The 13,237-nt window shown below is 34.8% G+C and overlaps 1 protein-coding gene across 1 annotated transcript in view; it reads right to left on the bottom strand.

The window, feature by feature from the left end:
- The window catches only part of LOC117326792 (dynein heavy chain 1, axonemal-like), a 112,175-nt gene that overhangs the window by 87,368 nt on the left and 11,570 nt on the right, over window positions 1-13,237 (bottom strand). The window contains 11 exon segments of the mRNA XM_033883517.1: window positions 4,587-4,742; window positions 5,124-5,265; window positions 5,806-5,888; window positions 6,104-6,223; window positions 6,824-7,049; window positions 7,527-7,720; window positions 8,119-8,269; window positions 8,538-8,836; window positions 10,215-10,429; window positions 11,585-11,742; window positions 12,785-13,037. Of these exon segments, the coding sequence (XP_033739408.1) occupies window positions 4,587-4,742; window positions 5,124-5,265; window positions 5,806-5,888; window positions 6,104-6,223; window positions 6,824-7,049; window positions 7,527-7,720; window positions 8,119-8,269; window positions 8,538-8,836; window positions 10,215-10,429; window positions 11,585-11,742; window positions 12,785-13,037 (1,997 nt within the window).

Below are 13,237 nucleotides of genomic sequence, written 5' to 3'. Positions count from 1 at the left end.
GGTTTCTTATAAGAAGACTTAAGATACTATGATCGATAAGAAGTCAAACTTTTTTATAAGGGGAATTAACTTTTTGTCAGTGAAGTTTAAGCTTTATGACGGTACATAAACCGTAAGGTATCGGGTTGTATCAACTCTTCTGATACATTCACGAAATGACAAACTAAAAACATTTGTATTCAATGCTAAAAGCCTAAGTTAACATTTAACCATATTAACAGAGAAACACTAGAATTGCGATTCCAAATTCACCATAAATGTAAAATAAACTTATCACTTATCAAATTAAGTATGGCTTACCAGGGCCTAGTTTCTAATTAAACTCATAATTACATATAAGTACATGAAAACAATTTTTCATATAGGCATCATTAAATCTAATTATGTATAATTATAAAATCCAAAGAAAACGGCAAACTAATTTTGTGTGGCCTTATCAAGGTTTTTAATTGCCAAGTGAAGACTGATCGCATGTTCTGTTTTTAAGTTTTCAGAAACATCTATTTTGAACAATTCCTAAACAGGAATCACTGATACTTAAAAGTAGACTACTCTGTCTTATTCAGCTTCACTTAATGTATACAAGTTTGAAATTGTGTTTTGATTTAACAAAATCCTACAAAACAAACATCCATTTATGTCGATTTGTCTCACAAATGGATATTGACAACAAACTTACTGAATTATCTCCCCTTTGACTATTGATTTTTGTTGTTGTTTTTTTTGTTGGTTTTTTTGTTGTTTTTATTTACAAATTTTATATGAAAAGCTCAATACAACAACTACAATCCATAACATCAATTTCTACAAAATCACAAGAAAATAGTTTTATAAAAAAATTCATTTCTGAGAGTAAACAATGAATAGAAAACTATACACACCAAGATGTCACAGGAGATTTCTAGCAGTAAAGAGAGACTAATCTCGGGACAGAAACTGCAGAATTGTTTGGTTTGCATGCAATATTACAGGTTAGAGGCAGAAAAACTGGCAACTGAAGTGAATTCATGCAATCATGCGGTCACATCTGCCAAGATGTTGCACATTAAAGAAGATTTGTTTGTCAGGTAGACGACAAGAGGAAGCAGAAAATGTAAAGCAGGTGATGGCAGGCATGGAGCAAAGTAGGATTCCATACGAGAAAGAATCGCCACGAGTCCGATCAAACACCATTCCATAAATACTGTACATCGACCCATTATACTGTAGAATTCATCTTTAATTTAACTTTTCTCTAAATCTGAGATATATCAATATTTTTGTTTCGTTTTTTGGAATATTAAGTGAGAATGCACCCAATCACATTCCACTAAATTGAAAACAGTTTTTGTCTGTGAACAACTGATTTCTTTTACTGACTATTTTGTCACCAATTCCGACTTTTAAAAATATTAAGAGATATAATTTTGAAGTAAATCTCAAATTGAGAGATATAATTTTGAAGTAAATCTCAAATTTAGGTTGACTAGCATAATTTTGTAAACATATTGTAAATCAATAAAGACAAGGAGATGTTTCCATTAAGGAGAGAAGGTTCTCAATACAGTATTAGCCATGGACAAGACATGGTGTGATTGGACAAACGTCCCATCCCTCTGTTAAACAAGCCGAGACTTGGAATCAGATCCAATTACTCCGCTATCAGAGATCAGGTATGTCGATACTTTCAGGGTGAGAACCCTAACAACAGTTCAGAAAATCAAGCAGCGGGTACGTGTGCCTCTGGCTTTACACCATGATAAAATGACAGACTTGACAAGGGTTCCAAGTTAAAAATAGAAAGCCAGCACCAAATGTCTAGAGAGAACAGCAAGACCCTCGGTGGAGCTGCATGCAGGGACATAAAATTCTGGTGTTGGTGTTGGTGGTAAAGTTGTGTTGACTGAAAATAAAACTTCCACACACATGCAATAAAGTGTGCAGAGAAAAATTAACAGACTGACTGAGTAATACAAAGATATATATATAGGCTTTCTGAATGTTCAACCATCTTATCTTTTTCTAGAATAGGAAGTAAAAAACCTGGCCTTGACATTGTCCTAAGATAATGACCTTGACCTTACACCCAAAATAGAATTCTGTGATCTTTTTTATCAAAATATCTTTTATTTTTATTTTTTTTGGTTTTGTAAGAAGCAGACGGTCAATTATAGCCTCACAATTCCAAACCACTATGATACCCCCACCCCCACCCTTACCCCCACCCCCACCCCTACACCTATCCCAGCCCCTACCCCCACTCCCCCATCTTCCGTGATACTACAGTGGAACCTCTATAAACCGAACATGCATGGGACATGACTATTTGTTCGGTTTACAGAGGGTTCGGTTTGGAGAAGTTGATCGAAAAATGACCGGTCGAATTCCGGATATAATTGGTCGGACGATTTTTTATTAGAATGCACCCGATTACAAACCGGCACGTACACACGTAGACAATATTTGGTTTGTCTGAATAATATGCATATTATGAAAGTTAATAAATGTACATGTATATATTGCAGAATATATAAGAAAGGCAAATGACTTTAACTATAGTTTTAAACAGTTTTTTCACATGTACAACTACACTTTACGATCGACCTACATTTTGTTACATCCGGTGAAGCTTCCGTCATGTGGATGGGGCCGATAGTCCAATACGGAATATTTTACATATCGACTAATATTAAAGGGTGTGAAGATGTTTTGTTTCAATATCAATTACAATTGATCAGTTGATACTGGTCGTATTTCCGACATCGCTGTTGTCTAAAAAAACATCAGTGGCTTCTTTTACGAAAACAACCCCCTTTGGGCCTCATTTAAATTAAATGCGAAACTCAGGCTTCTAGCTCTACTTGCATTGAGAAGATAAACATACTGACGCGCTTCAATGAAGTGTGAAATTGTTTCATAATTATCGTGTTGATTATACACTGGGCCATCCGTCATAATGCCCCCTTGGGATATATATTGGATACCTGTACAAATCACATACGTAGGTCCAGAGACAATAAGGCTTCACACAATACCCGTCACAGTTGTTGTTTCACGGTTGACTGGCCTGACCTCGTGTCATAATCGCTCAGGTAAGGCCGGTTTTCAGAAGTAATTTTTGGTATATTTTAACAGGAACCGGACGCAAAATCGGTCCGGTGTTCGGAATTCAGAGGGATCGGTATTTGGAAGTTTTTTAATACTATAATAAAGAAGGACCAATTCCGTACAATGTCAATTCGTTCGGTATTCAGAGGTGTTCGGTTTTTAGAAGGTTCGGTTTTCGGAAGTTGCACTGTATTCATTTCATTGGGCAAAAGACTGACAATTAAAGGAACAGTAGATTCATTAAGAAACCTCCACCATATTGAAAAATAAACTTTTTGCAATATCAAATTCTTAAGAAAAATCTGGTGCCATACCATCATTGCTACAGCCACTGTTTAACTTTGACAATTTAAAATACACAATATCCATGTGTATTGTGCATTTAGTGTTAAAGTCACAATCTATTGTGATAAAGATCTACAGAAAAGTCTAAAATACGTTCTTATTGTTTTTAGGATTAAAAGAATGTATAGAAAATGATATTGCAAAAAATTTACACAATGTAGAACCAATACCTTTGAAATACAATATTGTTAATGATATCAGCACTGTTTAATATCAACATTTATTACATTTTTACCAGTGAAATATCAAAAATTATTCATTCTATTAAATAGACATATATGTCAGCACCTGGACAGGGGGAAACTACTTTTTTTAGGGAACTGTAGGCCTAGTTAGCATACGGGGTAGGTTTTTCATTGATAAAAAATGTAATAAACAGAATATCTAACAGCGTCTTCAGTAATACCAAATATATTTCACGAGTGGGGCTAATATTTTGATATTTTTCACGAGTGCGCAGCACGAGTGAAAAATATCAAAATATTAGCCCCACTCGTGAAATATATTTGGTATTACTGAAGACACTGTTAGATATCCTCTATATATGTGTACCAGTATTAAAGGAGAGAGCAGGTTCAGGATTGATTACATTCGAAGACAAGGGTTTATCTCAGGAAGACTAATGAATAATTCAATAATCTTTTAAGCTCCTTTCTCCTATTTCAATAATTATTTTAAAGAGAAATTTTTTTTTATTGTTTTTTTTTTAATTTTTTTTTTGCAACAGTCTTATGGTTTAAGATTTCCAGTCTTGAGAGCTGACATTTTTAACATGGTTCCATGTCTGTTTATTCCCCACACATTTGGTTGGGAGTAAATAAGAAGTTAATTTTAATATCCCCTCACATATTTACAGTGTGAAACATCTGTTTTCCCAGCTAATTTTTTCTGTTTATTTTTTTTTTTTTTTTTTAATTTTTGGTCTCAATATTGAATTTGAAGTATTTGACAAAAATATTCTAAAAATCAAATAAACAAAAACAAAAACATCCAAACAATGAATGTGGTTGCCATTGTTGTCAGATACTTCAGCCTAGTCATGTTATCAGATCCCTGATATTAAACTATGTACTATACTGTATATTCAGATATATTATTTAAACCGATAAGATTTTTTTTTTGAGTGCGAGCGTCGCCTGGATGTTGATACGTACGTTCGTGACAGGCAGGCCAAATAATCTCTCTCGGTTGTTGTAGGTGGAGGCCAATCCCTGAGCTTCTTTCAACTGCTTGTTGATACGGCGCACCTCATTGGCTATCTCATGAGCTTTGCTGATGTCTGTGTGTGCTGCCATACCAGCCACTACCATCTGTAGACAACAACAAAATAAATAAGTCATCAATGTTTCTCAGTGAAATGTCTGGAAAATGTAATATCTTATCGAGAATTCAATCCAATTTCTCAAAAAAAAAATAATAAATACAAAAAAAAAAAATCCAAAATCCAAAATCTCTCAAAATATGTAGGCTCTAAATTGTAATCATCATTATTTTTTTTACATTTTCGAAACATTGTTTCGAAACTTTTTGTATATGTATATCAATATTATTTTTCAATTCAACTTAATGTAGTTTCTCCATACAAAATGGTAAAAAAAAAGCCTTTTTTTTTTTTGCTATTAATGATATTTTTAGGTCGTTTTATAGTCTTATAAGAAAGTAAAACAATTTCCGTTGTCCAGATTACAGACCTGTAGCGTGTCCATGCGGTCATTGAAATTGGCCTGGTCTGAGGTCTGGAGTTTACGGAAGCGTTCCTCATCCTCGTCCAGCTGTTGGTAGGTAGCCTCCATCTGAACCTCAATCTTGTGAGGCCAGCCAATCGCAGTCCATCTGTACAAAATTATACGGTTTTAACATGGCTAGATTTTAAAATCTACGAGTACAGTTTGTTCCATCTGAACCTCAATCTTGTGAGGCCAGCCAATCGCAGTCCATCCATGGCTGGATTTTAAAATCTATGAGTACAGTTCAACAAACGACCACTGCCAAAGGATATATTACATGCCTCTATTAAATTATTGTTCTTTTTTCATGAAATCCAGAACATATCAAAATTAGAAGAACAGAAATAATTTTCACAAATTGAATCTATACCATCACTGTTAGACCTCACAAGAACATTCTGCCAAAAGTAGGGACAATAACACGTTATTTCACCATCGAAGAAACTAGCCAAAAAACTTGAACCAATTGTTGATCACAGGCCGGACAGAAGCAGACATTATACCATAACACATGCATTGAAGTTGGATGGGCAGATTTAAGCAGAAAAAAGAATGCCAATTCTCTAAAGTTAAATCATTGAAGATTTTCAATTTTTGACAAAAAGTGGTAGAAACCCCAGTATTGTTATAATCAATATTTACATACTTGGCATTGAAGTCGTCAGCAGACAAGTTGTAGTAGAACTCCTCTATCAGTTCGTAATCGTCCATGGCTTTGTCGATCAACTCCTGTAATTACCAGACAATGAGAAAACAAATACTCAGGTATATACAAGACAAAAGTATACACCAAAATTTGTTAAATCAATTATTTGGATTCTATTTTTTTTTTTTTTTTCTTAAATATTTTTTTTCAGTATTTAGATATGATTTTAAAAGAACATAAGAAAATTTCTCCGTATGAAAATTTTACGAAAGTTAATCAATTTTGACGAGTATTTTACCTGATGCTCCTTGAGTTTGTCGGGGATCCCTTTCATCCATTCCCTCATCTCGGACAGCTCCTCAACACAGTTAGGTTTGTCGTACAGCTTCCTACTAATGGCCTTGAACTCTTCACAAGCCTGTTATAGCAAACGAAATAATTATAGAAAATATCTGTTATAACACACGAAATAATTATAAAAAATATTGGTTAAAACTAGAAATGATTAATCTTTGTGGGTTTTCCATTGATTTAACAAAATTTTGATTTGAAGGTATTTTATTGAAAACAAGTTTTTTAAACACCAAAAAGTGTTTTTCTAAAAACCATGAAATTTGAGACGAACTAAATTATCTAATTTTACAGGAGATACAATAAATATCATGTTATAACTAAAGCTCACACTATTATTTTAATTTTACAATCATAATATTAATAAGTTATAGCTTTTGAATACCATATTGAACCTAATAAGTGCATTGTGCATGTAAAGAAAAGGAACAGCTTAGGTGCTTCTCATAAAACCATCTACAAGAAGTCTCCATGTGAATTTTGGGTTTGAAAAAAACAAGACTTTTTTTATCAAAGTGATTTTTTGTTTTCACAAAAAAAAAACTAAGATTGAGAGAGGCCAGCAAATGTTTTATGGAAATAAATTTCTGAAAAAAATATGGGGTTGCATTTATCAAGAAAAATAGAATTATGATGTTTTTATTAGATGAATCACATGGTAACTTACATCATCAGCCTGTTTCCTTAGCTGCCTCGCCAATAACTCCAACACAACATTGCTCAGATTCTTTCGTTTCTTTGACAGATTCTGTTTGACAGAGTCTGTGATGACCCAGAACGGCCCGATGATGATGTTGCTTGGGATGGTCGCCTCGATAATCTCCTTCTCCTTCAAATGCATCTCCACTTCATTCTTGACTTCCTGAGCGGTGTGCTCTGTGGCTTCATACTCCCTGATAATAGCAGATTATATCAAGTTCTATCAGTTTACAAGCTACATTTCAGGATGTCAGAAACTGGCTGGGAATGAATTTATACATAGATGCAGATATTCTTAAGTATGAAATCTTAGCTCATTCTTTGCATTTATTGATGATTTTCCTAGATACAGAATTTCAGGAGAGTTCTATCAGTTTATGAGTTGACTTTAAAGTATTTCCAATATTTCAGGTAAACAAATAACTTAATGTATAGGCTGATACAGAAATTCATAAGTATGTACTTTTTCTCAGACAAAACATTTACTAAAAGTCTTTTTAGTTGTAGATACTCAAGATAAATCATTATGAACCTGTGAAGTTAAAGACAAAAAATTTAAACAAATGATCATGTTACAGAAATTCTTCTGTAAGAGATATACTTGTGTTGCTACAACCACATTATGACGGGTCTTCCTGGATGTCAAATTTCTGAATCCTTGTATAACTTACTGGATGTATTTGTTGATGTCAAGGTTCATAAGTTCCAGATGTTTCTCGTACTCGCGGGCGTAGGCCTTGAGAGGGATGAGGGCTTTGTTGATAGCGTTGATGATGCTGTTGCGCAGTTCCTCGACAGGTGGTTCGTGTTCTCCCACCGACTCTAACAGAGGCGTTCCGGACCAGAAGATGTCCTCCAGAATGTACTGTAATGATAACACAACTCTGGTACACAATAGTTTTTTCAAATGTACACAATAGTTTTTTCAAATGTACACAATAGTTTTTTTCAAATGTCTTTTGACTAATACATTTCCATAAAAGTCAATTCATCCATTTATGAAATATTTTATTGAAATACCTGGTATTCGTTTTATATATAAACCTTCATATACAATTATTGAAGCCATTTAAATTTTCATTATATCCTTTTTCAGGGATATCTAGCCAATGGCTCAGTTTGAATGTTATTTGATGCAGGTGAAACAAACGATCTCCTTTCAATGGGGCTTCAAATGTTTAAAGACTTTGTCACGGTTATTATCTCTTGCTCGGGTCTATAAACCCACATATTCACCTCGACCAAAGTCATTAATTGTTTTACCTTCTCCAGCTGTGGTATGTTCTGTGTGGACTGGATTCCCTTATCAAACAGACCTATAAGCATGGACTCGAAGCTGTTCAGATTGGTACTGTAGTGGACACCTTGAGGGTCGAGGATCAGATCGACCAGAAACAGGGCATTCTTCTTGGGTCTGAAATGTCAGCGATTCTCAAAGTCAGCATTAATAATAACGGGGAAAAAAAAGATGAAAATAATTTTTTGAAGTTTATATACATCAAGTAAATTGATTTTAAATTCTGTGAGGTAAAAAGTCTAAAATTATAGTTGCTGCTTATTTGATTAATTTCAGAATTTCTTTGTCCTGCAATAAAACTCTCCCACCTAAGACTCACAGTTGATGTATTAGCCCTCAAACTTCTACGAGAAAATATCAGATTTCTTTTTCTGAGTAAACCCACCTGTAGGTACTGGTGACGTAGTCGGGGCCCCACACAAAGTCATCCTCCAGTTTAAGTGTTGAGTGACAGGCATCCATCACCATCTGTGTGAAATTGACGAGAGAATCTTGGACAAGGTATCTCATCGAGTCCTGCATGATGAACTTCACCATCTCCATAAAAGCTTTCAGTTTGGAGATCTGGTAGACTTCAAAGTTTGTCTCGTGGATGTTGAACCATCCCTTCCCAACATCACGTAGCGACGTTCTGATGGCGTTCCGCAGAGTTGAGATCCAGCTGTCTTTCAAAAACAGTGATACCTAGCAAAAAAAGTGATACCTATCAAAAACAGTGATACCTCTCAAAAACAGTGACACCTAGCAAAAACAGTGATACCTATCAAAAACAGTGATACCTATCAAAAACAGTGATACCTAGCAAAAACAGTGATACCTAGCAAAAAAAGTGATACCTAGCAAAAACAGTGATACCTAGCAAAAAAAGTGATACCTATCAAAAACAGTGATACCTCTCAAAAACAGTGACACCTAGCAAAAACAGTGATACCTATCAAAAACAGTGATACCTATCAAAAACAGTGATACCTATCAAAAACAGTGATACCTATCAAAAACAGTGATACCTAGCAAAAACAGTGATACCTAGCAAAAAAAGTGATACCTAGCAAAAACAGTGATACCTAGCAAAAAAAGTGATACCTAGCAAAAACAGTGATCAGTTGGTAAACATGAAAATTTTCTTTTTACAAAGTTAAACAGGTTTTAAATGACAAGGGTATTCCAGTAAAATATCTACCCCACCCCAGGACTCCAGTTTTGTTAAGGGGTACCACCAATAGAATTATATTTTGGATAATTTCCTTTATAGACGTAAGAGGTAGGAAACCCAACCATGGATAGAAGCGATTCATTCTGAAGTCCTGGGGTCAGGTAGATGTTCATCATAGTAAATTTATGACGTACATAACACAGATAACAAAGAGTTTTTTGTTAATTTATGATGTACATAACACAGATAACAAAGAGTTTTTTGTTAATTTATGATGTACATAACACAGATAACAAAGAGTTTTTTTGTTAATTTATGACGTACATAACACAGATAACAAAGAGTTTTTTGTTAATTTATGATGTACATAACACAGATAACAAAGAGTTTTTTGTTAATTTATGATGTACATAACACAGATAACAAAGAGTTTTTTGTTAATTTATGATGTACATAACACAGATAACAAAGAGTTTTTTGTTAATTTATGATGTACATAACACAGATAACAAAGAGTTTTTTGTTAATTTATGATGTACATAACACAGATAACAAAGAGTTTTTTGTTAATTTATGATGTACATAACACAGATAACAAGGAGTTTTTTGTGTTGTGGCCTGTCTGGGCCTTCTACTCCTGGTATTCCATTATATTACCTAGTAACGAAATATATTTAAATGTTTTTTAGCCACTACCACGACAACATTTTTAACAATGATGTTACATTTGTATAATGAAACTCCGACAGTACAGCCGACAGTACAGCAGAAACAAATAGTTTATATAAACAGATGGAAATGTGTCTCCTTACAGTAAATACTAAAATAAGTCTGGGAGAACATTTCTGAGGTAATTTATACAGTAGTAAATTTGTATCAAAATTTTGATGTCTGAAGTAAGTTTCCTACCTGTGATGTGGCCTGCGACTGCGTCTGCTCAAACTCCTCGAGTCTCATGGGTTTGGTGGTCGGGATGTGGAACAAGGACATGACGGCCACCTTGTTACACTCAGTACGAACCTTACCACACGCCTGGATACTCTCCACGAGGGTCAACAAGGACTTAAAGGCAAACTGATCATACTGATCGTCATACTCGTACGGTTCGATGTCCATACAGCAACCTACAGACAGAGAAAATTAATTACGATATTTCCTTCAGGAACCTACAGACTGAGAAAATTAATATTGATATTTCCTTAACAGTTTCCATACTGTTAAATGTGCTCTCTCTTTTTGTCAACTATAGTCGACATAATTTCAAGCTCCATATTCCTCGACAGGCCAAGCCAGACGTTATTTAATTATCAATTATGCAATGATATATAAAAGGTGTTTAAGATTTAATTCATGTTAATTTCCTTCATGTAACACTTTTTCAATTAGAGTGATAGGTGATATTTTCTCTATAGGTTGTTAAGTAAACAATATGGCGGCTTGCTACATTTTCATTTGAGATATTACTGCATGTCTAGAATTTTTCATAGTGGTCAATGTGACATCTACATCTAATCTAGTTAAATATTTCTCGATAATGTACCAAGATAGCATCAAACTTTGTGTTTCTACATGGAAAAACAACACCGAAAATGCACATGTAGTCTGCCATTTTGTTTAATCTTCTGGGGCAAGGCTAATAACTACTTCCGGTACGGACTCCGGAAAGAACACAAAGTACGGAAAGAGTTGATGGCTAACTCATGACACTGAGCCACAAGGTGAAGCAAACATTGAAGTCCGTCTATTTATAGTTTAAACTTGTAATCTCAAGATATTTTCTAGTTTGGTTTGTTTGGTTTATTTTGTTTAACGTCCTATTAACAGTCAGGGTCATTTAAGGACGTGCCAGGTTTTGGAGGTAGAGGAAAGCCGGAGTACCCAGAGAAAAACCACTGGCCTACGGTCAGTACCTGGCAACTGCCCCACGTAGGTTTCGAACTCGCAACCTAGAGGTGTAGGGCTAGGGTTTAAGTGTCGGGACACCTTAACCACTCGGCCACCGCAACAATTCTTTTTTTGGAAAAAACTTGACTTTTCACAAAATACTTTTTAAATATCTATTTTTAGTAAGTGACCTTTACCTTTGGCAAGCTACATAAAAAGATAAAAGATTCATTTTCTTGACGAATGTTTTTTTTTCTTAAATTTTTGCTATTGCCTTTAATCAATAACCTGATATCTATTTTTAGCAACAGTGACCTTGATCTTTGACAAACTACACCCAAAACAGAGATTGTTCCCTCTGTGGTAAAACCATATGATATTATGTCTTTCTTCACCTTTCTCTGGGACGGGCTGAACATTGGGTTCAGGTTTTGTGATGAATGCAAATGTGACAGGATCATCTTCAACAGTCTGGTCAAATATGATTCTGTTCATGGACCGACAGAAGTCGATGTTGACTTCCTTCTCTAGCACTTGTACGTAGTCCTCCAGTCTGATGACAGAATAAAATACCTTATAATTCATCATACTTACAAAATATAGGTTACACTGAATGTATTCTATTCCTTAACACAGTCGTTTAATTCTGAATTGATAGCACTGCAGGAAAAACAATTCACAAAGATAGTTTTTATGTGACTGATATAATTCATCTCGATCTCAAACATAATTCATCTCAGTCTCAATCATAATTCATCTCGGTCTCAATCATAATTCATCTTGGTCTCAATCAAAATTCATCGTGGTCTCAATCATAATTCATCTCGGTCTTAATAATAATTCATCTCGGTCTCAATCATAATTCGTCTCGGTCTCAATCATAATTCATCTCGGTCTCAAACATAATTCGTCTCGGTCTCAATCATAATTCATCTCAGTCTCAATCATAATTCATCGCGGTCTCAATCATAATTCATCTCGGTCTCAATCATAATTCATCTCGGTCTCAATCATAATTCATCTCGGTCTCAAACATAATTCGTCTCGGTCTCAATCATAATTCATCGCGGTCTCAATCATAATTCATCGCGGTCTCCAACATAATTCGTCTCGGTCTCAATCATAATTCATCACGGTCTCAATCATAATTCATCACGGTCTCAATCATAATTCATCTCGGTCTCAATCATAATTCAACTCGGTCTCAATCATAATTCATCACGGTCTCAATCCACTAATAAATACAATGTTCTGCTTCCATATGAGGTTTTTTTTACCATTCTAAAAAGCAGACTTTTATTTAAATATTTATCTTTTTGCCTACCCTTCAGATTAAAGGTTAGAATTACTTCACCCTTACAGGATAAGTAAACTTTGAATACAAAAAAACATCCCTACATCCCCTTGAGAGATATGTTCTTCAAAATATATTATTTCTGATTTCAGTGAGGCTCCATAAATTTTGCTTTCCAAATCTCTTCTCCTGGACTAATGCATTTTTTCAAGAGAGGATCAAAGATCATGTGCCCAGATAAGTTTATATGCTCTGTTTAAGCAGGTAACTTAAGATAAATTTGAAGGTCGGTGTAAATTACCCCTTGTCTTTCCCAAGTCCTGGCGAGTTCTTGGCACAGTCGATCATCCTCTTGAGCGAGGCCTGGTCTAATTCTCCGACACCATCCATAGGCATACAGTCAATATAGAGATTGTACCTCAGCATGGCTTCTGTCTCCTTCCTCAGTCGGAAGGCTGAACTCACACGACGCGCAAACACACACGGGTCCTCCCCTTTAAACATCAGGCGAACCCTGGGGATCATATATTGTTGAAGCAAACTTAAGCGAGTTCCTGAAAATGAAAAAAAAAGTTTTTACATATCCAATGTAGATAATAAAACATCACAGATGAGGAACTGATGGAAAATCAATGTTTTTAATGAAGTTTCATGAAACAAATTGTTTAAGGCCTCACATATATTAACACCCTAGCATTGAAAGACTGATTGGAAATTAAAGTAATTTAGATGTGTCATAGCAATCTTTGTTGAT

Source organism: Pecten maximus, chromosome 5 (genome assembly GCF_902652985.1).
Source record: "Pecten maximus chromosome 5, xPecMax1.1, whole genome shotgun sequence".
Classification (NCBI taxonomy): Eukaryota; Metazoa; Mollusca; class Bivalvia; order Pectinida; family Pectinidae; genus Pecten; species Pecten maximus.
This window is presented reverse-complemented; position numbering and strand designations above follow the sequence as displayed.